The sequence below is a fragment of the Sarcophilus harrisii genome, chromosome 2 (assembly GCF_902635505.1).
Source record: "Sarcophilus harrisii chromosome 2, mSarHar1.11, whole genome shotgun sequence".
Taxonomy (NCBI): domain Eukaryota; kingdom Metazoa; phylum Chordata; class Mammalia; order Dasyuromorphia; family Dasyuridae; genus Sarcophilus; species Sarcophilus harrisii.
In genome coordinates this window covers 217,465,275-217,492,474 of record NC_045427.1, presented here as the reverse complement: position 1 = coordinate 217,492,474, position 27,200 = coordinate 217,465,275, and the positions used below count along the sequence as shown (strand labels likewise).

The following is a 27,200-nucleotide window of genomic DNA, read 5'->3' as shown; positions in this document are numbered from 1 at the left end:
TTTATTTTCTATGTCACATATCTTATTTTTACAGAGTTGTTTGACATCAATAGGTTGTCAACAGCTAGTTGTTGAAATAACTAGCTTTGAAAAATGTGCTGATGACACACTTTTAATTTGAATGACATTATTAACATTTTCTCTATCACTTTCTTAAGTCCAGATAATCAACAAAATAATAGCTCAAGTCCTGATTTGCTGAATTAAGATATATAAATGCCCACATTGAAAAATTTAACAGTTGACTCAGGTCCAAATTTGCTCTAGCACATTCTGATTGTTCTCCTTACTAGATTATATGTTTTTTGAGAGAAAAGACTTTTATTGAGAAGGGGAACTTTTATTTGAATCCTGAGTTCTTAGCTCAGTGCCCATTATATAGTAGGTGTGTGGTAAATTCTTTGGCTGGCTGACATAAAAAACAAAACAAACAAAAAAAAAAACTTATAGTTATCACCCCCTGTTTCTTCAAAGATGAGGCAACATTTTTATTTATATCTCTTCTTTGGGGCCACCAATTTTCTAAGTTTTGAGATAAATTAATCTTTCATTCTGCTTTCAAATGCACTTACAGCAAAGGGCATAAATATAAATACCCAATGAAACATTTACCTCATTACGTGCAGATGCCTTTCCTTGTTCCTTATTGACTAACAGGATCCAGAGATTCCATATCCAAAGAACTCTAGAAATCATCCTATACAAAGGCTATTATTATTGTCTCTAAGTAACTCAACAAATATGTCTGATGGATCAAATGACTATAATACAATACAATAATAATAGTGTATATACAATAATAATTTCAATACAATAATATTGTATGCAATGTTGCATAGCTATAATAAAATATTATTATTGTATATAAGCAGCATATATAACAAATATTTTTCATTTAAAATTACACAGTGAAATGTATTCCCTCTCTACTACATGGTGCAGTGGATTTTCATTTTAATGATCAAAACAGGAAAACAATTTTGATGATTTTATGTTATGGGATCAAAGATGTCAAGCTAAATGGGAAGTCAGAGACAACCTCCTCTAACCCCCTCATGTTACATAGAAGGAAAGGAAAATGCCTTGTCCAAGGGCACACTGATAGTAAAAGTTATTTCATATTTGTTGAATCCATGGCATAGTAGAATTCTGAATGAAGAAGCGAAAGACTTTAATTCTAGATCTAGATCTGTCATGATCTAGTTATATGAGACCTTGGACAAGTCAACTTACCTCTTAAAGATTCAGCTTTCTCATTGGTAAAATTAAGACATTGGGCTAGATGATTTCTGAGACACTTTTCAGTTCTCAAATTCTATGATTCAAAAACTTTTAAATGGTTTTCTAGATATAAATGTTATTATGTGGTAATGTAGTAAGGTAGTAGGATCAGAAAAGAGAACATGCATTTATTAAGTGACTACTATATGCCAGGCATTGTGCTAAGATCTCTCAGTTGATTCTCAGCAACCCTGTGAGGTAGGTACTATTTTACAGTTGAGGAATCTGAGGTAGAAAAAGATTAAGTGACTTCCTCAGAGTCACTGGTAGAAAGAATACTGGGCTTGGATTCAAAAGATGTGAATTCTAATCCCGATTCTGACTCCTAACCATTCTCTCCAACTTCATTGTATATTATTTTCCCTCCCCTATGGAGAATAGATATTATTCTATCATTAGTCCAAAAGATCTTTTCTTAATTCTCTAAGTACATGACATTCAAAATCTCCTAGCTCTATATTTATGCATTGTCTGTGTTCCATGCCTGGAATATACTACCTCCTCACCTCTGCCTCATGGAATCACTCTCCGACTTTAAGATACAGGCCAAGTACTACCACCTTCTACTTGAAACCTTTCCTGACCTCCCCAATTGTTAATGCTCTCCCTCCCTTGTCTATGTTGTACATATTGGTATTTTTATATATTTATATATCAGCCTTATGTATATTGATTTTTATATCTATTCTGTATATATATATATATACTACATATCATATATATATATATATATATATATATATATATATATATATAAAATTGCTCCCCTGCCCCCTCCAATAGAACCTATGAGATAAGGAATGGTTTCCTTTTTTGTATATGTATTCCTAGCCTGGTACATAGTAGGTACTAAATAAATGCTTGTTGATTGATTAGCATTTATTATGTGTGTTAGGCTCTATTACTCTAGATATGTCACTTAATTCTCTATTCCTCAGTTTCCATCTTGGTCAGATGAGAATAGTAACATTTACACTGCTTGCTTCACAAAATTGTTGTGAGGAGACCACTTTGTAAACTTTAAGATAATAGATCAAGGTGAGTTACTAATTTGTTAATTATAAGGGATGATAGAAATATCATTGGCTAACTGCTTATTATGAGGACCCAAGAGAATGAAAGATTGGCAAAGGTGAACAAATCTAACTTTTGTCTTTCTTTTTTCCTATCTTCCTTATCATTCAGGCAAAGTGCAGGAATATGGAGCATTGTCTTCGGGAGAAGGTCAAAGCTTTCCGAGCCATGCGTCGTTCTTATGAGGCCATTGTCAGGCATAATCAGGTGAGTATCCCATTGGGAAAGCTATGCAGAGTATCTTCTTAGGACATAAGACAAAGGGGAGAAGCAGGATGGTAGGTACAGGAGGTAGGTATGCACTAAATATGGATCCTAGCTAATAACATAAAAAAGAGAGCCATAATTTTGCCTGGCCTTAACATAGTGTGTTTTTTGTTTGGGTTTTTTTTTTTTTTACAGGGACCCCATATCTTCTCCCTCTGCATTCTTCTGTTTTAAAAGTCCTAAGGTCTCTGTCAGAGCTAGAAGGACAAAATGAGAGGAGGGAAGGAGAATCAATACAGTGTACATATTTGTTGAATGAAATGACTGAATATGGAATTTGGTACATCAGAACTATGACTTTGGGCTATTTCTTTTCAACTATTGATTTAACCATCCTTGTTCAGATGCTCATCTCTTCCCTTCTTGTTTATTGCCATAGTGTTCTAACTGCTCTTCCTGCATCTTGTCTATCCCCTCTATAATTCTCCTTAATTTGGCTACTCAAAGAATCTTCCTAATGCATTGTACTCTCACTTCATTTTGCATCAGTTCATGTAAGTCTTTCGGGTTTTTTTTAAATGTGTCTGCTGAAAGGACTTTTTTATGGTTTTGAATACTCAAACGCCTTAGCATAGTGCCTTGCACAAACTAGTCGTTTTATAAATACTTACTATTACATTACCTTGAATTATTTTCTGGAAGGTTTCCTTGGTTGGTGTTAAAGATTAGTATGATTTGGCCCATTATCTTCAGATTTCTTATCTTATATTTTTGTGAGCTAGCCATAAATCAGTAGGGACTAGATGGAAGCTAAGTTGGCCGTAGCACTGGATGAATAGATGTGGGATATAGAATGTGCTCTGTTCCTGCACTGAATTTCATAGGGCTGCTAACACTCTCCCTAGCTACCTGCCTGAGCTCCTCTAATTTTCTCTTTACTAACCTTTATAAAATATTGCAGGGCAGGCCCTTTTTGATATTTGATTACCCAATTCAGAGATGGACTTGTTTGCTGTCTGTATACCACACTGTGGGCCACTGACTTATGACTAATGAAAAAGCCAGTTTGAACTTTTTTTTCAAAATCTGTTTCAGTTTTGTTCAAAATGTTCTGTTCTGTCTTAAGTTGAGGGTTATAGGCACTTTAAGAACAGTTTCTTTTTAATTTTATTTTTTTCTCAATTATATGTAAAGATAATTTTTAACATTTGTTTTTTAAGTTTTGAGTTCCAAATTCTCTTCCTCCCTCCCCTTCCCCTTCCTTGAGAAGATAAGTAATTTGCTATAGATTATACATATGTAATTATGTAAATGTGTTACATATTTCCATATTGGCCATGTTGCAAAAGAAAATAGTCCAATCCCCCCCATAAAGAAAATTAAAAATAGTATGCTTCAATCTGCATTCAGAATTCTACCAGTTCTTTTTCTGAAGACGAATTAGCATTTTTTAATCATAAGCCCTTCAGAATTGTAACAACATTTTCTATTAAAATTTTTTTCTGGCTACCTTGTATCAGAATTTCAAGTCCTTATAAGTAACAATTGGTTGAGATTGTGGTTGTTGTTATAGTTAAGTGACAATAGCTATGTGATCCTGCCTGTCATGAGGACCTGTCATGTCACTTAACCTGTTTGCCTCAGTTTCCTCATTTATAAAATGGGAAGAAAAATAATAGCACCTATGTCCCAGGGTTATTGTAAAGATCAAATGAAATAATATTTGTAAGGCACTTAACATAGTGCCTATGCTTATTAAGTGTTACTTAAATATGTAGATGATGATGATGATGAAGAGTACATTCTAGACCTTCCTTTACTTTAAAAAAAAAAAAAAAGCCAGCTCCTTCCTAATTGTTATGCACCAAAATATTACTGTTTCTCGGCAATCCATTATCAGCAAATGAACAAAGCCTCTTATAGTTGCACTTATGATCTAGTATACTATAAGCATTTTTAGCACAACTATTTGCTCTCTGTGGAGACCACCATTTTTAAGGAGTTCTAGTCATGCTCATTTCACTTTCATTTAACTAACTCTTTGGTCTTCTCCAGCTCTTTACCTTGGGTATTTTGTCCTTCCTTTTTTTAGCACCCATTTATATGTTGTCTTCTCCCATTCGCGTTACTTAGTACAGTACTAGGCACAAAATAAACACAACAAATACTCTATCACTCACTCCTCTTTAGCCCTATCATTCTGTTTTTGTCTTGCAGCAAGAGCTAGTTGTGAGGAGGCAGGGTTTCAGTGCTACTGGACCAGCAGCACTTCAAGAACGCCTTAGTAGTAACCTTGTCAGCTCATTTGTGGCAAAGATAGCTTATGAGTGATGTTAATGAAATTGCCAAAAATCTTGGACAGAATGTCTCGGTAGGTACAACTATTGCTTTAGTAAAAAGAGCTCCATCCCTTGAGGATCACTTCTTACAAGACAAGCTTAATTGACCTCCCTTGTTAAGAACCTCAGACTGGATTCAGGTTTCTTTAGACAGGTTTCAGCTTCATGCAAATGGGCAACTCATTTCTATCTCATCCTTAAAATAGTTTTTCTTTTTCATGTAAGTTACGAATCCCTACCTCTACTCCAGCTGTCTGGTGAAGCCTAAACTCCCCTTCTCAGAAAACTATTTTAAAATAAATAAGATAAAACACAGGTTTACAAGTAAAAGTAAAAATATGTTTTCATTTTTGTTTTTTTCCGATCCATCTCTGAAATCTGTGGACCCCAGGTTAAGAACTCTGGTTGTGAGGAACTGCCTGAGACTATGAGAGATTGAGTAATTTTGTCCATAGTCACATAACTAAAACGTATCAGAATTTTAATCTAGATCTTCCTGTTTCAAGGTTGGGCTTCTATCAACTATGCAACATTGTCTTTCAGTTAATGATACTGGGTAGCCAATATAGAATGTATAGTCAGACCCTGAGTCCTTATGTTGTTTGTGGTACATTTCAAAATTACTTTGTATTTATTTGGCATAGAATTTTTAAATTGGTTTTGTTTAATAGTGGGCATCTAGGATAGCCAGCTAATATATTGGATAGAGCACTAGGATTGTAATGAGAAACTCATCTTCATGAGTTCAAATTTAGCCTCAGACACTTGCTAGCTATATGACTCTGGCAAGTCACTTCACTCTGTTTGCTGCAGTTTCCTTATCTATAAAATGAAGGGGAGAAGAAAAATGATCAAAGATACTTCATATTTGCTTATATGTATATGTGTTGTTATACGCAATGAGATGTAAGATTTTGGAAGACAGGGATTTTAGCTTTTGTCTTCATATCTTCTAAGCTTTAGCACAATGCCTGGCTCATAATAGCCACTTAATACTTGTTGATTGATTAATAATAATAGCTGAGTGAGTGAAGTGAGTAGAATCAAGAGAACATTGTACACAGTAACAACCATCTTCTCCAAGCCTTAGCACAAAGCCTGATACATAATAGGCACTTAATACTTGTTGATTGATTAATAATAATAGCTGACTGAGTGAAATGAGTAGAATCAGGAGAACATTGTACACAGTAACAACAACATTATGCTGTGACCAACTATAATTCTCATAGCTCTTTTCAGCAATACAGTGATCTAAAACAATTCTAAAAGACTCGTAATAGAAAATTCTGACCAGGAGTTTGAATGCAGATTGAAAAATGCTATTTTCACTTTTTTTGTGTTTTGTGTTTTTTTTTTTTTATGGTTTTTCCCTTTTATTCCAAATCTTCTTTTACAACATGAATAATGTGGAAACATGTTATACATGTATAACATATAATATAAACAAGATTATATATGTATAACCTATATAGGATTACATGCTGTTTTGGACGGGGGAGTGAGAAGGAAGGGAGGGAGAGAGAAAATTTGGAGTTCAAAATCTTACAAAGTTGAATGTTAAGAACTATCTTTATATGTTATTGGGAAAAAAATAAAATACTATTCATCTAAAAAAAGGAAAAAACAATACTAGCTCACATTTACATAGCACTTTAAGAATTACAAAGATTTTCAAAATACCTCTTTTCATCCACATTATCTTTATTTTGCATTTGAGGAAACTGAGCCCCAGCAATTTTATTTGGTATGCCTAGGGTCACATAGCTGAAGTAGGGTTTGAACTCTTCAAATCTTGACTTGAAGCCCAGTGCCTTTTCTACTCCACCATGCTACTTAATTAGGATGGATAGCCATTTTGAAACTGCCTGAGCACCGTCCTGTGATTACAACAGTGAGTAACAGTGAGGTGCCATAACAACCAAAGCTGATGAGGTCAGGAGCAGCCTGGAAATACTTGGGCATTTCATCAGCTGTCAAAACCATATCCCCGTTTCCTCCCTGAAAAGATCAGGATCCATTGGGTCCTGAGGCTTAACTGTAATGCCGCCTGACCCTGTCAGCTATGGTGCCTCCCTGAAAGGCTGCAACAAAAACTAGGTCCCTATATCCTAGCATGCTTTGTCAGGCTGCATCCTCAATGGTGACAGTGCTATTAAGAAATTCTGGAAGTCAGTGCTGTCTCCCTGATTTCCCCTTCTCTGTGATGAGGGTAGACCTTGCCACAGCCAGCCAAGGGATTGTAGAGTCTTTTCACAGTTGTATACTGCCTGACATTTCTGAAGAATTTCCACACACACACAATCCACACACACACACTGAGTGGGAAAGATCAAAATAATAACTGACATCTGGATAATATATAATACAGGTGCGAAAGACCCATCTTCCTGAGTTTAAATATGGACTCAGACACATATTAACTGTTTGACCCTGGGCAAGTCACTTAGCCCTGTTTGCCTCAGTTTTTTCATCTGTCAAATGAGCTGAAGAAGGAAATGGCAAACCTCTCTAGTATTTCTGCCAAGAAAAATTAAAGTGGAATCACAGAGTTAGACACAACTAAAAACATTTTTAACAACAACTTTGGTAAGTCATTGGATCTTTTTGGGGACTTCTGTTTTTTCATCTATAAAATGAAGGGGTTGGATTAGGTGATCTCTAAGTTCTCTTCCGGCTCTATATAATTATGATCCTATTAACCTTGTAAGTAGGAACTTGAGGTAAAATTATCCATTTTACAGAAGAGAAAACTGAACAAGAGGGTACTTGCCCGGCACCATTTTACATGCTGACCAACAAATATTCTTTCTGAAATTATTCCCTGCTCTAGGATTTTAGAATTGCTATAGGCTATAATAGTGCTCCCAGCACTTAGGCACATTGCCTGACATATAGTAGGTATTTAATAAATGTTTATTGATTGATTGATTGCAAGTCTCTATAAGGTTGCTTGCTCAGAGTCACACAGGTAACAAGGATCAGAGACTAGTTTTTTTTTTTTCCATTTTTCTAAACATATGCAAAGATAGTTTTCAAATTCACCTTTGCAAAATCTGGTGTTCCAGTTTTTTCTCCTTCCTTGCTCCCTGCCCCCCTCCCCAAGACAGCAAGCAATCTGATATAGGTTAAACATGTACAATTCTTCTAAATATATTTCCATATTCATGGTGCTGCTCAAGAAAAATCAGATCAAAAGGGGAAAAAAAAATACAAGAAAGAACATAAAAACAAAACAATAGCAAAAAGGTGAAAATACTATGCTTTGATTCAGTCTCCATAGTTCAAAGGCTAGTTTTAAACCAGATCTTCCTGACTCCAGTTCCCATAATCCCTTTACTATGTTCCATTTTCCCTCCTTGAACTTTAAGAAGAGACTGGGTGACCACTTGTCAGGAATGTTGTAGGATGGGGTCTCATACTCCTTAGACTAATGAACCTCAGAGGTATGTCATCTAATTCTGAGTTTCTACAGTCTACATACCCAGCAAATCTCTCTCTCTGTTTCTCTTTGTCTCTCTGTCTTTTTCTCTGTTTTTTTCCCTCTGTCTCTCTCTCTCTATCTCTCTCCATCTCCTTTTCCTTAACCCTCTTTCTCCCAAACTCCTTCTCTCTCTCCCTTTCTCTCTTATCACTCCCCCCCCCACCCCATCTCTATCTCTCTTGTTTGTGTGTGTGCATGTGTCTGTGTGTGTGTGTCTGGCTGACTGGCTGGCTCTACAAATTTCAATGCTGGGAAACTAAACAGGAATCTTGCCTCAAAACTCTAAAGTTCTGACATTATTCAACTTGACAGGTTGGTTGTATTTTCTTTCTAATTCAATCAATATGTCACTCAGTAGGATGCAGACAAGAGTCTCTTTTATCTGGGTCAAAGGGTATCAGTCAGACTTTGATCTTCTTGACTGCTACCCTAGATGTCATCCATTAACAAGACCAGAGAGCCAACCAACATCTTGGTGAATACCCAATAATATTTTGTTATTAAGTATACCACTATGTAAACTACTCCTATATAAACTATTAATTTCAGCAGATTTGTTTGTGGACCCCCTTGGTTTTGAAATCTTTGACCTCAATATATACATTGATATAAGATAGTAAATATAGAGATGAAAGAGATCTCACAGTTTAACCAGTATTCTCAATGGTTTTTGTTCTTCAAACCTCTTTTAATAATAATAAAAAAAAATTGAACTCCCAGGGTAATTTAATGCACTGCTCATTATTTATTTTTTTAAAAAGGCATTATTTACTGTTTAAGCCACAATTAATGAATTTGTAGTGTGAACTCCTTGATTGTTACCATGAAATAGGGGTTCAGGAACTATTAGATGAAAACCACTGACCTACAATGCCTCTAAATTTGGAAATGAAGAAATTGAGTCTGAGAAAGAATATGGCATTGGTTACATAGCTAAAAATTGGAATAACTGAGATTTGAACTCAGATCAATAATACCAACTTCAGCAAACATTTACAGTCTAGCATTTGTTTCAATTAACCTCCTAGATGCTCTTCTCTTAGTCTTTGGTTGAGCTTTGTTGCCTCATTGTGGTGTATTTGCCACAGAATATAGCTAGGTAATGTGGTGGGTAAGTACACTGGATCTGAAGTCAGGAAGACCTTAGCTAAAAATCAGCCTCAGCCACCAGGAGTGATATAAATGTGCCCTTACTCAGCATGTCTGCCTCACAGGGTTATTGTGAGGCTCAAATGAGATAATAGATCTAAAACTCTGCAAGATATAAAGTGCTATATAAATATTAGCTGTTGCTCTTTCATTTCCTATAGTTTTGAAAAATTAATCCATTTATTTGCCAAGTCATCCTTCTCAATTTCTAAACACAGAACTTCACCTGAGGCTGGAATTCCTCAACCTTGACCAACCTTCTCTCTGTTCCCTCTCCTTTTCTAACTCCAGCCTAACTTTCTTCTTGTCTCCAAATTACTTACTCTGTACCTTATTCCAGGCCCTTCTCACTTCTCTGAGTTCACATTCTCCCCTGTCTACCTTAGGTGGAAGCTACCTGGCTGCAGGGCAGGATCCGGCAAGAGTTTGAGAAACTCCGAGAATTCTTGAGAGTAGAAGAGCGGGCAGCACTGAATGCTGTGACCGAAGAGGCTGGGCAGAAACTGAGGCAGGTGGAAGAAAAAATGAAACAGTTGGCAGAAGAGACGGAGGCCTTGACTCATGAGATCGCGCGACTACAGATGGAGATGAAGGAAGATGATATCTCCTTTCTTATGGTAAGGGGCTCAGCCCTGAGGCCTGGAAGATGGAAAGAATTCTATGGGACTGGGTTAGGATGAACATGAAGTCTTTTGTATGAAGAGTGTCTAGGAGATTAGAAGCACAGACTGATCCCAGTCCCCAGTGTCCCACTTTCAGTGCCAACCAGCAAATATTCTTGCTGAAAAGAGTTCCCTGCTCCAGATTAGGCTTGCTTAAGCTATTAATGACAAAATTGCCCCCATGAGTGTCTACATTTTCCAAAAGTTTTGCAATGAATCCAGTATCCTTAGAACAACTTGTGTGTGCTTTTTTCCTCCTCTCTTGTCATAGAAAAACTGGCAGCTCCTTTGGGTAATGTTTGATGCCAAGGACCAGAGAGATTTAACTGGAAGCATAAAAAGTTCTGTGAGATTAGGAACCTTTTATACTCCATTCATATCTGGGTTCTACAGTCTAACCAGAGGTTTGGCTCAGCTGGACAGAGTCTGTAAAAGAATAGCAGAAATTGGTAGAAATTATTAAAAAAAAAAAAAAGGTTATAGGAATTGAGTTTATTGGCAAAAAAAAAAAAATAGATAAGAGTGTGACAGAGTGAATAAATAACTGATCTTGGAGTCAGGGATAACTGATTTCAAGGCCTTCCTATATATGACATATACTAGCTGTGTGAACATGGGCAAATTATTTAAGTACTCAGTCATAGATTTTTATTACTTAAAGGGAGTTTCTCCACTACATTCCTCCCAATGATGATGACATAGGTCCAGATCCCCAAAATTCAAAGGACAGACCAGCTGGGTTTTCTCTCAGTTAGAAACCTATCAAAAAATAGGAGGAAGGAGATTAAAGTTGTATATTTATTTAAGAAAGATATAATAAATTAACTGAATATGGGGCAAAACCAGGTTGTTCAGAAGATATGATTTAGAGCAGAGATATTAAGGATATGACTGCTAAAATATAATGGGGAAATATTTCACAAAATAAGTAAAAATACAATACAACATAAATAATGTTCAAGTATAGTTTTCTAAGTCAATATGTGGCAGATTTGGGGTCTGCTTTTAGAAAAGATTTTTAAAATTAGAATAAATATTATTCCACCTGAGATGATTTAAGTGTAGACCAGAGCAAAAGCATAGATGAAGCTGATAATCACAACTCAAATTTCTACAGTACTTTCAAATTCACAAAACACTTTCCTATATAAGAGAGATATGAAAAAAAGAAAAATATGGAAGCACAAATATTATTACTTCCATTCTTATAGGAAAGGAAATGGAGGTCCAAGAAAAGTCAAGCATCTCACTTAATTAAATAGCATTTCTTTGAGTCCATGTGAACAGAAAATTAAGTGAGTACTGGTGACTTCCACACATGACTCAGTATACCAGAGCCTTTTGTCCATTTTGTCCAACTGGGTCACTGGCTGCTCAGTAAACCAATAAGTCTTGGCTAACTCCAGACCTGTAACTCCCATTTTCTTTTTCTTTAACTTCATCCCCTTCTCCTTGACCCTCCTTTAATTCTTTCTTTTTCCTTCTGAACTTCCCCTTTCTTCTACCAAACTCAATCCAACTTCCTCCCTGCCCCTATCCTCTGAATGCCCTACCAATCTGTCTATCCTGCCTTGCCCTGAGCTACAAAACATTTGGTTTAGGAAGATTGGCATTCCAGAAGATGAGAAGGACTGAGGAAGAAGGCAGTCCCAGGGAGGGAAATGGGGGCTTTAATGCTTTCTGCTAATGGTTGTAAGCTTTTCAAATTTTTTATATTACTTATATGTTGACTTTAAAAAATCACTTTAAGTTAATGTCTATTGTGTCGAACATTTTATATACCACAACAGATTCAAGGTCCTGAGTTTGTTGGTTTGGGTTTGGATTTTTACTGATTAGGTTGTTTTATGTGTATGACTTAATTTATAGTGAAAGGAATAATTTCATTTCTAGCCATTTAATGAGACTTGTGAGAAAGGAAGAAAGAAAAGTTCAAAATCTTGTCTAGAAATGCTTTAAAGTGTTAGTAATCACCTCAATTAACATTCTAAAGTTAACATAATTTGAATATGGAATGAAATTAGAATATAAAAATAGAATATTAGAACATAATAGATTTAGAATATTCCACAGGCATGGAATTTTACTAGCTGACCTTGTCACTCAAGAAGTGGGAAATCTAGCCTGTGAGACAGGTCACCAAGGGACCTTGACTTATACTTTAAAAGGGCAATATCAGTCTGAAAGTCTGGAGCAACAGTATTGGAAAAGACCACAAGGTTCATTCCAATAGATTTGTGATGGAGAGATTTATCTGCACCCAGAGATAGTTATCTGCACCCAGAGAGAAGACTGTGGGAATTGAGTGTGGATCACAACATAGTATTTTACTTTTTTGTTGTTTGTTTTTTACTGTTGTTTGCTTGCTTTTTGTTTTCTTTCTCATTTTTTTCTTTTTGATTTGATTTTTTCTTATGCAGCATGATAAGTATGGAAATATGTATAGAAGAATTGCACATGTTTAACATATATTGAATTACTTACTGCCTAAGAGGAAGGAGTTGGGGAAAAGGAGGGAGAAAAAAATTGGAACACAAGGTTTTGCAAGGGTGCATGTTGAAAACTATGCATATTTTGAAAATAAAAAAAACTTTTAAAAAAAGAAAAAGAAAAGGCCATAAGGTGGAGAGATACAATTCCCTTATATCTTTATTGTGCACATTTTTCTCCTTTTGAATTTTGTCTTCCCTCTTAATTTCTTCCTTATTTTCTCTTACCTTTGTTATATCCTAGAATGGAGATGTTTGTCACATTTAATAAATAGGGTTGGTATTCTGCACTTTTCATTTTAAAAGTTGATGAAAGGAACAGTTTGTAATTCAACTAAAATGTTCTATTTGCTAGAACATGTTATTCCATCTCCTCCTATCTCAGTGCTTTTATTCAGCCCTGTTCTGCAGGACTAAAATTTACCTCCTTCTCACTCCAGCCTCTTAGAATCCCTAACTTTCTTCAAGGAAAGAAGGAAGAAAATAAGCATTTGTTAACCACCCACTATGTGTCAGGCACCATGCTAAGTGCTTTACTTATCTCAGTTTATCCTCACAAAAACCCTGGGAGGATAAGTACCATCAATGTCCTCACTTTAGAGTTGAAGAAACTAAGACCAAGATTAAGTGATTTGCCCGAAATTATGCAGTTAGTAAGTGTCTTGAGGATGGATTTGAACTAGGAGAGCATCTTTCTGACTCCAGGCCCAATACTCTAATCACCATGCCATCCAATTGCTTCAAGGCCCAACTTAGGTAGCACTTCCTCCATGAAGCCTTTCTTGATTCTTCGTGCCATCCGATTGCTTCAAGGCCCAACTTATGTAGCACTTCCTCCATGAAGCCTTTCTTGATTCTTCTTAGTGGCTAGTTTCTATTCTATTCCCCTCCCCAAACTATTTTAGATTTTGTTGTAGCTATTGTTCAGTTCATGTCTGACTTTTCATGTCCTCATTTGGGTTTTTCTTGGCAAAGATACTGGAGTGATTTCCCATTTCTTTTTCCAGCTCATGTTACAGATGAGGAAACTGAGACAAACAGGGTTGAGTGGCTGACCTAGGATCATAAAGCTAGTAAATGTTTGAAACCAGATTTGAACTTTTTTTATTTATTTACTTTATATTTATTTTGTATTCACTAATCTTGGTGCTTTTTGTTTCTTTCCAATATAATATAAACTCTTTGAGGGCAGAGGTGATTTTATTTTGCCTTGGCAGCCACAGTGCTTAATACCTCATAGGTGTTTATAAATGTTTGTTGAATTTTATATTTTTCCCTTTAAAAATAAACAATTTCATACTGGCTTTTTAATTAGGGTCCTTGATTTTTTCCCTTTTAATTATTGGTCTTTAATTTAAAAAAAAGTTCTCTACCTCTGATTTAAAATGGCCTGTGATTTTAATCTTTATGCATGGCCTTCTATGCATATATGATTCTGCATATATGAGCGAACAGGTAAGGTAAAAACCAAAAGGCTAACAACAAGTAATAGATCTATGACATCCTTACTTCTCAAGACTTGGAAACTGAGTGAAATTTTGGGGGGGCCTCTGATACCATGTATCAGATACATGTTGGCCTTTATTGAGTCTAGATGTTTATATTTTTACTGTGTTCTTTTTTTTCTTTCAGAAACACAAGAACCGTAAACGTAGGTAAGTTCCTAGAAGTAGCAGGGGAAGAACTTACTTATTAAGCACCTACTATATGATGGGATTGATGTTGGCACTCCAAATGAAGAGCGTGAAAAGAGCAATTTACACAAAATGATGAGATTGATGTAGGCATTAAATGTGGGGGTTTGGTCATATGACAAATTCATAATGGCCTTTCTTTTGCCAAAAGTAAGTAAAGTGGGTTTCCTAAGACCTCCACAAGGGTTGAGTTCATCACCATCAGTGCCTTTCCCTGATTGCCTCTGGGAGTATTATAATCTTATCAGTACTTCAGGCTTTCTTTGCCAACTCCACTTAGTTACCCAGGACCTCCTATGTGTCAAACAGCCTACTAAACACTTACAAACATTAATCATTTGTGATCCTCACAAAAATCCTAGGAAATAAACCCTGTTCAGGAAACACTCAGGTCTTCAGGCCCACTACTCTATCCACTCCAACCTTTAGTTGCCCTTCAGCTTCCCCATCTCTGAAATGAGAGAATTGGAGAATTGGACATAATGACCTCTAATTTGATGAAGCTTTGATCTCTGATCCTATAAAGCCCCTTCTTTCTCAGAGCATGAGGGAGCATATAACTGGGTTAAATGGTATTGAATTTAAATGCAGAGAGTTTCTATTTAGTAGCAATAGATTTATTCTATTTTTAAATATACTCCAGAGGGCATAACTAGGACCAATGGGTAAAAGTTATAGGTAGATAAGATTGTAGTTCAATATAAAGAAAAGCTTTCAAATAATTTCAACAGGGGATGATCTGGCTTACCAGCTATTCAGTGCTGGCCCTGACTTGGACTAGATCCTTAACTTTGATAGTATTAAAAAAAAATGAGACATTCAGAGGTCATTCAATATTTAACAAACAGATTTTTTTTATCACAGTAGAAGGATGTTGACGTAGGATCTGAGCATCTCAGATCACTTCAGCTGAGTAGAGCACTCTTGCCTTAGCTGCCCATGGTAATCTCTCAGCAAAGCATTTGAGAAAGGGCCTAGAGCTTCTTGTAGCATAAAAATTTTCATGAAATAAACTCAATATAAGTTAGCAATATGGAAACCAGAAAGATAATGCAGGCTTAGGCTTCATTTAAATAGGCCTAACATATGGGGCAAAGGAGGTGATGATAATTCTCTTATCCTCTACCCTAGTCAGATTATGTGTGGAGTATAAGATTCAATCCTGAGCACATTTTAGGCAAAATACTCACAAATCGAACAAATTGCTACCAGGAAAAGGCCATCAATAAGTTAAAGGACCTCAGGTATATGCCATATGAGGAATGGTTGAAGGAACTGGCAATTTTTAACCTGAAAAAGAGGAAGACTTAGGGAGACATGATAATTGTTTTCAGGTGTTGGAAGGGCAATTGTATTGAAGAGGAAATAAATAGACATATTCTGTCTCCAGGAACCAAGCAGAGCTAGAAGGTAGGACTGAAGTGGCAAAGAGACAAAATGGGCTTGATGTAAGAAAGAATCTGCCTGAGGACATTGAAGGGAGTTTCCCCCCTCTATTATTGAGTAGTTTCAGTCAGTCTGACTCGGTGACCTTTTTGGGGTTTTCTTAGCAAAGATACTGGTTTGCCATTTTCTTCTCCAGCTCATTTTACAGATGGGGAAACTGAGGCAAACAGGGTTAAGTAACAGTCGCACAGAAAGTATCTAAGGTTAGATCTGAGCTGAGGAAGATGAATCTTCCTTACTCCAGGACACTGCCATCTAGCTGTCCCCTTCCTTTCACTAAAAGTCTTAAAAAAAATCTGGACTAATGTACATTATAGGAAGATTTTTTGTTTAGATTTAGAGTATAAGTAGATAGACACTGAAAGTCCCTTCCAGTTCTATGATTCTGAAGCTTTAAAGGTGTCAGAGAAGCACAAGTAACAAGAGAGATAGAAGGAATCTCATTCCTTTCTTTTTGCCCTCACTAGTGCCCTTGTCCCATCTACCCCTTATTTCCTTACCTAGGCATTCTTGCACAACTGAGCCAGAGCCCATCCAACCAGGAATGCTTATTGATGTCAGCAAGTACCTGGATTCCCTGCAGTACCGTGCCTGGAAAAAGATGCTGAGCAGTATTGAAGCTGGTGAGTGGGGAGCGTCTTTGGGCTCTCAAGCATGGAGGGAAGGGGCGGGGCAGGGGAAAAGGGAGAGGAAGTACATAATGAAAAGTACATTGAAATAGAAGTCTGCCTCTCAGATCTGCCTCTGCTCTTAACTAGTGGCTTTACATTGGGCAGGCTACTTCCCTAACTTTGAACTTCAGTTTCTTCAACTATAAAATGAGAAAATTAGACTAGATGTCCTGAGGCTTCTTCCAGATTTCAGCTTATATGGATTGCTTTGCTTCTGGGTGAATACCATGACACACAAATGTGTACTCTGACCCCACTCTGCTTTGCTAGGTTAACAAACACTTTAATTCTGAGGCACATGTTTAGATTTCCTGGAGGGAGAGATATGGAGAATGGAAATCCTCTAAAAAGGTTATTATAAAAATCCAGAAAACAGGACCTATGAAGGCAGGGGAAATGAAATGGGTATTATGCAGCAGAAAGCTGAGAGGATTATTGATCATTATCTGCTGAATATTATTGGCATGAGCTGAGAATGAATGAAATCTGTTGGTTTGAACCTAACATGATTTTGCTCTATTTGCTTGTGTGAGCTGCAGTTTCCATGAGGGCTCCCAGAGCACTCCTAGTTCTAATCCTGTTTCTCCCCCCAATTCTGACTCAGCCACTGCTGCTGTGGCTCAGCCTTATTACATAGCTGCTGGTGAGCCCTGGATACTCTGCCAGGTCTTCTCCTACCCAAAATATTGAAGCAGCTTCTTTGACAATGACAAACTAAAAAGTGCTAAGAGGAAAAAGGGGTGTGTGGGGGAAGGAGTGAACAATATAGGCTTCTGGAATAGAGAAGGGCCAAGGAAGGGCCAAGGCAGGGGAAAGCAATCTCCCCATCACTCCTTCCTCATATCAGATCCTAAAAGAAGCCTGTAGCAGCAAATTTATCCTAATAAGATGTAAATGCCTTACTTTACCTTCTTGCTAGGGTTCATTTTAATGAATTTTGTCCAACATTTTAATTTGTTGAGATGTTCTTATTTGCTTGGTTGGCAAATTCTTTGTTTTTCCTCTTTGTGTCTCAAGCTCCTAATATGGTACCGTGAATATAATGAATACTCTCTGTATTAAATTAATATTAAGGATATTGATATTATTAACATTAATAATAGCTAATATTAACAAGTACTTTTTGGATTAAAAGCTGGTTAAATGCTCTCTCTGGAAGCAGGAGATCCCCATTTTGCTTAGCCTCCTATTTGTCATCCAGATGACCCTTACTTTTAAATCCACCTATACTTCTTCCTGCACCTTACTCTTCAGTTGGTTCCATCTGATAAAGACCAAGTATTGAAAAGGAGTGAACGCTACCCTTTAAATCAAAACAACCCTCCCCCCTTCTTGTGGCTATAACCCCCCCTTGGTTATTATTGAGCCAAAGTCTCTCCAGTTAAGTTCTAGCAGCTAGATTCCAATGTATCATCCCTACTATCTCACAAATCTAATTGCCAATCCTCTGGCTGCTTCCCTATTGCCTGCAAACCTGCCCTATTTTCTCCTCAGAAAACCTTCATTGATTCATCCCTTCCTGCTAGCTATCACCCTGTATATCATCTTTTCCCCTTTTCTGGCTCACTTCTACGAATAGACCACCTAAAACAGGTGCCACCACTTCCTGTCCCTCACACTTTTCCTAACTCTACAGTTTGGCTCCAGGCCTTTGTGTTCAACTGAAATTATCCTCTCCAAAGTAACCAGTGATCTCTTAATCACCAAATTGAGGGGCTTTTTCTCTATCCTCGCCCTTCTTGTCCTCTCTGCAGCCTTTGATACTGATGATCTCTTTCTTCTGCTTGATACTCTCTTCTCTGTAGGTTTTCAGACACTGCTCTTTCCTGGTTCTCCTCCTACCTGTCTGACCACTACTTCTTATTCTGCAGATCATGTCCCCTAACTGTGAGTGTTCCCCAAGGCTCTGACCTTTTTTCTTTTTGCCTCTATACTGTTTCATTGGTGATTTCATCCTGTGGATTCAATTATTTCTCTGCAGAACACTTTCAGACTTATTTATTCAGCTCTAAGCACTCCGCTGAACTCCAGATTCATATATCTATCTGTTTATTGAACATCTTGAAATAGATGTTCCTTAGATTCCACATGTCCCAAATTGAGCTAATTATTTTTGTCTAGTCTCCTCTCTTTCTCCCACCTCTGTTCTAAACATACCTATTACTATCGAGAATACTAGCGTCCTCCAAATCGCTCAGCCTCACAATTAGGGTGTCATCCTTGAATCTTCTCTCTCATCCCCTCATAATTCAGTCTTTTCTTTGTTGTTGTTTTGTCACTTGCAGTCATGTCCAACTCTTTGTGATCCTATTTGGGACTTTTTTGGCAGAGATACCACATTGCCATTTCCTTTTCCAGCTTATTTCACAGATGTGGCAAGCAGGGTAAAGTGACTGGCCCAGAGTCCCAGAGTTAGTAAGGGTCCTGAGGCAGGATTTGAACTCTGGAAGAGGATCCTTCCTGATTTCAGGCCCAGCACTCCAACCATAACACCATCTAGCTGCCCCGAGTCAGTTGTTAAGCCCTATAAATTCTACCTTTGCCGTATCTCTTGTATATGTCCCTTTGTCTGCTCTAATACTCTCGCCACCCTGCTACAGACTCCTCATCATCTCATAGCTGGACTATTGTAACAAACTGCTGGTCTCTCTGCTCTGTTCCTTCCCACTCCATTATATTCTCCATGCAGCCACCAGAGTGATTGTCCTAAAGCACAGATTCAGTCATGTCCTTTCCCTCCTCAGTAAACTCCAGTAGCTCCTTATTGCATCCAGGATGGAATGTAAAATCCTCTCTTTGACTCTGAAAACCCTTCGTAAGTGGACCTCTTCCTGACCTTTTATTTTTCTCCATCTTCTCTGTGGTCCAATGACGCTGGCTTCCTTCTCATTCTTCTTACAAGAAGCTCCGTCTCTTCACTGGCTTTTCCACATGGCATCAATGCCCTCCTGCCCCATCTCTTCCTGGCTCCCCTGATTCCCCAAGTTCCAGCCCAAACCCCACCTTCATTAAGCAGCCTTTCCCTGCAGTGCTAAATTCTCCTCTCTGAAATGACCTCTACTTTACCCAGGTTTATTTGTATGGACATAGTTGCTTTCAGGTTGCCTCCTGTGAGCTGCTTGAGGGCTGGAACTTTTTTACTTCTTTGTCCCCAGAGCTTAATGCAGTGCCTGGCACATAATGAGGCCTTAATAAAGGCTTGCTGTTGGCTTGCTAGGTGCTGAGTGCATGAAGACAAAGAATGAGCCAATCCCTATTCTGGAGGAGCTTGCGTTCTAATAGGGGAGATAACAAGTACACATATACCCACCTGATCCATCCTTCCCCATTCCTGGAAGAATTGCCCACTAACCTTTCCCACAGCTGATTCAATGACCCCACCAACATCCCTATACATTCCACTCACCTCTCCTGGAACGCTCATCTCCACAGGTACCTGCCACTCTTATTCCCTACCCCATCCCCGGTCCCCTCCATTCCTTCCCCCCATCCTCCAGCTGTTTTCATCCCTAGTTTCTTGCATTCTTAGCCTTGAACCCTGTTTTTCCTCTCTTTCACCACGCTCTGCTTATCCCACATATCCAAGCTCAGATCCTTCCTGGTGGGAAGTTTAACAAGGGACTGCCAATGGCCCATAGGGCAGCTAAGGCTTAACTGAAAGCCCACTCTAGCCTGGGATCTGTGAGTGAGCAGGGATGCCCGCCCATGCAGATGTAAGACCATCCACCAGATGGCAGCAACAGCAGCCTTTCACAAAAAAAAAATTCTGAGGCGCTCCGTTCAGATCACCATTTTCGGATAATAGACCCCTTAGACAATCCAGCCAGTAAAGCCTATGGATCTCTTCTTAGAATCATGTTTTTAAATGCATCAAATAAAAAATACACGGGATTACAAAGGAAAAATTTTGTTGAAATTCACTCATTGAATACTTTTTTAAAAAGACAAGATTACATGGATTGGATTGCTTGTTGTATGGGGGAAGTGGGAAAGGAGGGAAAAAATTTGGAACACAAGATTTGGTAGGGGTGAGCGTTGAAAACTATCTTTGCGTGTATTTTGAAAAATAAAAGCTGTTATTGTTTTAAAAAATAATAAAGTCAAAGGATTCCCCTCCCCCCAGAAAAATACATTAGTCTGAATGATCAAGGTTTTAGGGATCTTTGTGGAATAAGAGAATGTTAGACCTGGAGATCGTCTCATCCAATAGCTGAAGTACAAGGAAGGCTGGCCTCCACAAAGTGGTTCTAACAGGCAGGCAGGAAATCAGCATTTATCAAACAATTACTATGTGCCAGGCACTGCACTGAATGCTGGGAATGAAAATACAAGTGAAGGAAAAGTAGTCCCTGCTCTCACAGAACTTATATTCTAATAGAAGATAACCCAAAAGGGAAAGGAAAAGCTTGGGAGTGCAGGGTATGGTTAGGTTCGAGAAGGTACCTGCTCCAGGGAAATTCTCCTGGCTAGAAGGCATAGTCCTCCCAGTATTTGTTGGCCTTCAGAGCAATATCTGTCTACCCATCTATCCGTCTATCTGTCTCTCTGTCTATCCATCTGTCTGTCTATCCATCTATCTATGTATTTTTTCCTCCCAGTTCTTCTTACTCTCTGAATTTAAATACTGTGTGCTGTGTATAAAGACAGACAGACACACACACACACACACACACACACACACCATTCTACCTATATATGCATCCAGACACATATAGATTCATATATATATATATATATACACACACACACACACACACACACACACACACATATATCTCACTCTGAAGACCAAGTCTGTGTGTGTGTGATTTTGCTATATAATTGTTGTCCTAGAAGACATGACCAATAATAAAGGATGACCTCCAACTTTTGCTATGGTCTTCTACAATCCCTAGCAGTGCCCACTCCAGTCAGCTTCTCACAGTAGTTAGGGAGGAAGCAGGATGACAATTTGCCAGTAGTAGGCAGACGGTAAGTGAGGCAATAGTAACTGCTAACACTTAGCCCTTGACCCAGAAATCTTGACATGTCCTCTATACTCCGTGTATCTCAGGGAGTGGAGTTTCCTTCAATTCAGCTGAATTTCATCAACATGTATTACACACCTACTATATTCCAAGCACTGTGCAAGGCACTGGGGATAGAAAGATAAATATTAAATACTCTCTATCCACAAGACACTCAATATTCTCCTTGGGAATAGGAACATGGGTGGGGAACTTTGTACTCTACAAGTAAATGCCATGTTTAAAAGGATTGCACATATTTAACCTATATCAGATTGCTTGCTCTCTTGGGGAGAGGGGAGATGACGGACAGAGGGGAAAAAAATTGGAACATAAAATCTTGCAAAAGTGAATGTTGAAAACTATCTTTACATGTATTTGGAAAAATAAAATACTATTGAGCAAAAAAAAATTTAAATATCAAATATATGCAAAGTAAATACAAAGAAAGTAATGAAGGAGAATATCTAAAGACCTTGGAAGGAAGTGACCCTTAACCTGACTTTTAGAATGAGCTGAAGGGTCCAAAAGGAGGAGGTGAAGGAGAGCATTCTGAGCATGCAATAGAGATTATGCAAATGCGTAGTGGATGAAATAGAATATGTATGGGGAACAGCACACAAGTTCCAGTTTTGGCTGAAAGTTGGAGTGTATGAAAAGTAATATGATGGAGCCAACTTGTGTGGGGCTTCGGTTTCTATAACAACCAGAACCCTCCCTCAAGGGAAGGCATCTGCTGAAGGAAGGAACATGAGAAGGGCTTGTGGTGGTTGTTCAGTCATTTCCAGCTCTTTGTAAGCCTGTGGATCCTCTGCCTGTGGAATTTTCTTGGCAAAAAATACTGGAGTGGCGTGCCATTCCCTTCTCCAGGGAGAATGTAGCCTCTGAGACTGGATTTGAATTCAGGTATTGCTGACTCTAGACCAGCACTTTATTCATTTATTTATTTATTTATTTAATTAATTATTTTTTTTATTTAATAGCCTTTTATTTACAGGATATATACATGGGTAACTTTACAGCATTAACAATTGCCAAACCTCTTGTTCCAATTTTTCACCTCTTACCCTCCCACCCCCTCCCCTAGATGGCAGGATGACCAGTAGATGTTAAATATATTAAAATATAACTTAGATACACAATAAGTATACATGAACCAAAACGTTATTTTGCTGTACAAAAAGAATCAGACTCTGAAATATTGTACAATTAGCTTGTGAAGGAAATCAAAAATGCAGGTGTGCATAAATATAGGGATTGGGAATTCAATGTAATGGTTTTTAGGCATCTCCCAGAGTTCTTTTTCTGGGCATAGCTAGTTCAGTTCATTACTGCTCCATTAGAAATGATTTGGTTGATCTCGTTGCTGAGGATGGCCTGGTCCATCAGAACTGGTCATCATATAGTATTGTTGTTGAAGTATATAATGATCTCCTGGTCCTGCTCATTTCACTCAGCATCAGTTCGTGTAAGTCTCTCCAGGCCTTTCTGAAATCATCCTGTTGTAGACCAGCACTTTATCCACTAAGCCACCTAGCTGCCTCCCAAGAAAAATTTAGGTATTAGAATATTAACCCAGCCAAGAAACAAACCTCATGAAACCTAAGCTCCCTTGTATCATCCATGTCACTTGTACCTGATCTTTAGCTTCCTGCAAACTTTACCTGCCAAGGTTCTTTCCTTGATCTCAACGTAGGGGGTATGGAATCTCTCTCCGCAAGACCAATGTGCCCTATTGCTTTAGCCCAAGAAGTACTCATCCATTAGCCAGATTGTCTACACCATTGGGGGCAGGTGAGCTATGGGATGCTTTTAGTGACAGCCTTGAAGTTGGAACCTATTTTCAGACCTTTGAGGCTGCTTTCACAGGGCAGATTTGAGGTGGGGCATACTCCAGGAATCATAGATATAATCATAGAAAAGTACATTTTAGTGAGTGCAAGGGATAATGTTGTAAAAAAATTACCCAAGCATGGGTTCTGTCAATAAAGTTATAATAAAAAAAATTTTTAAAAAGTACATTCTAATTCTAGGCAGTTTAGTCCAGCCTTGTTTTATAGCTAAGGAAACTGAGGCCTGGAGAAGTAAAATGGCTTTCCCAAAATGATATAAGTATCATCAGATACTAGCAAAGTCAGGATTTGAACCCAGAGGCTTCAAGTCCTAATCCAAATTCAGTTTCATTGTATTATGCTACCTTAGCATCCCAAAGTCATTTTTGATAACTTCTGGCAAACTTAGACCATGTTACAGTTCTAAAAGATTAGGTTCCCTACCCATGAGTTTTCAGAGGTTCTAGGAGAATAGAAAGATAGATGAAATTAAATGGTATCCCTTCAAAGGGGCAGCTAGGTGGCTTATTGGATAACTCATTACCCTGCTGTCAAGCGGACCTGAGCTAAAATCCAGCCTTCAGAAACATACTATCTGTATCAACCTGAGCTAGTCATTTAACCTTGTTGTCTCAGTTTCCTTATCTGTAAAATGAGCTGAAGAAGGAAATGGCAAACCACTCCAGTATCTGCCAAGGTAAGAAACCAAATGGGGTCATAGAGAGTCAAAGAGAACTGATTTATTAAACCAAAGCTTCTTAAACTATGGTTTGCGGCTCCATATAACTGAGTGTGGAGGTCATAAAATTATGATGTATTATTAGTAAATGTTTGATTTGTATATTTATATACCTGGGATCCTATAAAAATTTCTCAGGTGAAAAGGGGTCACAAATGGAAAAAGTGTAAGAAGCTCTGAACTAAACAACAGCAAATGCTTTCTGACCTTCCTCCCTCAGGTTTGACATCTCAGAACCTCCTGGCAATAGAATGAAATCTTTCTCTGAGTCCCCAAACTGACCTATTTGCTTCAAGGCCTTGACCCTCTTTCCATTGGCTGTATACTCCCAGAAATGGCTATTGATACCCAGGAGCATCTTAGAGTTCAGTGGCCCCTCCGGAGCCTGACCTTGTATCAAACCACATTGAATGATCTGACAGTGTTTCTCGGTAATCAGGGCCATAACTTGTGAAGGCAACATTTTAACTCTCCTTCACTAACCGCAAGAATCGTGAGGCAGGTCCAGCTCCTCTGGAGTCAGGATTCCTAACTTCTATTGTATCGTGGACCCCCTGGCAGTCCCATAAAGCCCATGGATCCCTTTTCAAAATAATAATTTAAATGCATAAAATAAAATACACAGGATTGCACAGGAAAGCCAATTATGCTGAAATAGTTATTCAAATGTATTTTCAAAAATATTTTAAAAACCAAGTCTGTAGATCCTGGGTTAAAAACTGTTGCAGAGTCTCTTGGGATAGCGACAAAACTAATTGTTGTAATGGTTGATTCTATAATACAAAGGGGGCTGACCAGGTATTTCCCACTTCTGAGAAATCCAGGAGAGCTCGTATGGTAATAGTTGTATGGCTTGCTTCAGAGCCAAGAAGGCTCCAGTTCCAAACCCATCTCACATTAGCTGTGTGACTGCTTCAGTTCTCGCTGTCCAGGCAACTCTTTCAGTTATAAAGAGGGTGCCATCTGCACTCCTCATCAGGAGTCCCCAATACCTGTGAAATCACAGTGTGGGGGGAACCACCAGAAGGGGCCGAGGGGCCAGAGAGGAGCAAGGTGGTGAGGAATTTGTGCTGAATCTTTTTCTTCTTCTTCTCTCCTAGTGCCCTTCAGCTTTGACCCCAACACAGCCGCCGGCTGGCTGTCCGTCTCCGATGACCTCACCAGGGTCACCAACCACGGCTACCGGGTGCAAGTGGAGAACCCTGAGCGCTTCTCGTCCTCACCCTGCCTGCTGGGCTCCCGTGCTTTCTCCCATGGCTCCCACACCTGGGAGGTGGATCTGGGCGGGCTGCTTAACTGGCGGGTGGGGGTGGCTCGGACTCGTCCTGAGGCTGGCGGGGACGGGCGCTCGCACAGCTGTTACCACGATGCCCGCTCAGGCTTCTGGTACATCTGCCGCACCCGGGGAGTGGATGGGGACCACTGTGTGGCGTCCGACCCGTCTGCTTCGCCCCTGGCTCTGGCACTGCCTCAGCGCTTACGGGTAGAACTAGAATGTGAGGAGGGTGAGCTTTCTTTTTATGATGCTGAACGCCAGTCCCACCTCTACACCTTCCATGGTCGCTTTGGGGAGGTGCGGCCCTATTTCTATATAGGGGGTACTCGGGCAGACACTCCCCCTGAGCCCCTGCGCCTCTGTCCACTCCATATTCAGGTCAAGGAAGAGTTCTAAAGCCAGGGACTTTGTAGTTAACCTTCTTCTCTGACTCAGTGTCTCTCCTTCCCGTTCTTCCCATTGCCCTTTCCCTGGAATTCCTGTTCCTGCTCTATCTCTCCATACCTGCCCCTATCTTCTCCCCATTGTGGTGTAGGGGAATGAACGCTGGTTTTAAATCATAAGGCCTGTGTTCAAATCCCAGTTCCACCACTTATTATTTGTTTGACCTTGGGAAAGTGAATGCCCCTCTCCTGGTCTTTTGTTCCTTCATTTTTATTTTATTTTATTTTTCAGAGATTAAGTCTCCCTCTCACTCAGGCTGCACATGTGATAACCCCATCAGGGCCCACACCAAGGCTGATGGGTCCAAAAACTTTAATGCTCCATTTTTCCAACCTGGATCAGTTTCCCCCTCTTTAAACAGCCTGGTTTCTCCCCCTTGTTCTCAGGAGCTTCCCATAGTGACGTTAGACTTAGCATAGTCACTTAGCAAAGCTCCATTGTCTAAGTGACTGACTGAGAGGATACAGAGCAGAGAGCAGCTAAGCTACAAGAAGCCTAAGTGCCTGATCTATGCTCAACTGCTGCTGACTCAGCAGGCGTGTTTTACCTGGCTCACCTTAAATGGCCTTCCATGCTGCTTCTTCTCTGGCCCTTCTTTTTTTTTTTTTTTTTTTTTTTCTTAAATTAAAGTTTATTTCCACAAAGATTTGCCTCCTCTCCCTTTCCTCCTTTTCCCTTCCCCTAATAAAAGTAAAAACACTTGTTAAAAACATATATAGTCAAGCAAAGCCAATTCCCATAGTGGCCGTGTGCCAAAAATAGGTTTGTTTTCACTCTTGAATCCATCACCTCTGTCAGGAGGTGAGTAGCACTTTTCATCATGAGTTCTCTCGCATTCTAGTTGGCTGTTGTGTTGACTTAATTGGACTGTTCCTTCTCATCCTCCCTTCCCCAGTACCTAAAGAAAATTGCCACAGCCCAGTCCCAGCCCCTCTCTGCACTTTCTCCTTGCTTATAACCTTAGCTCATCAATGAGCATAACACATTGCCCAAAACTGTATCATAAAGAGAATGGTGGAAACATCACCCGTGTCTGTATCAGAATGACATCCTGACTGTAGGGTGTTATTCACCATAGGCTCAGTATCAGACAAATCATAGAAATAACTAGCAGAATGTTTTATGGGATAAAACCTATACGAATCTCTAATCATGTTTTAAATTCTCTAAAATGGGTATAGGTGTTTTGTACACATTGATTAAAGCACCCCAAGATACCATAAAGTGTACATGCTGCATGTAAAAATAAAATTATTATATCATAGTTTGGACCTATGACATAATGAAAATAAATATTGGACATTTAATTACCCATGCTGCTTGTCACTTTGGAATTTGGGATGGCTATCTAAGGTAGATTCATTTTCCTGACTTAAGATGGGACCTCACAATTCCTAGCAATGTGAC

The 27,200-nt window shown here is 38.8% G+C and overlaps 1 protein-coding gene across 1 annotated transcript in view; it reads left to right on the top strand.

Annotated features, from left to right (window-relative positions):
- The window catches only part of TRIM35 (tripartite motif containing 35), a 37,998-nt gene extending 11,179 nt beyond the window's left edge, over positions 1–26,819 (top strand). The window contains exons 2-6 of the mRNA XM_031951456.1: positions 2,467–2,562; positions 9,921–10,151; positions 14,318–14,340; positions 16,330–16,448; positions 25,174–26,819. Of these exons, the coding sequence (XP_031807316.1) occupies positions 2,467–2,562; positions 9,921–10,151; positions 14,318–14,340; positions 16,330–16,448; positions 25,174–25,745 (1,041 nt within the window). The 3' untranslated portion in view covers positions 25,746–26,819. The remainder of the gene's footprint in view (positions 1–2,466; positions 2,563–9,920; positions 10,152–14,317; positions 14,341–16,329; positions 16,449–25,173) is intronic.
- Positions 26,820–27,200: the final 381 nt, after the last annotated feature.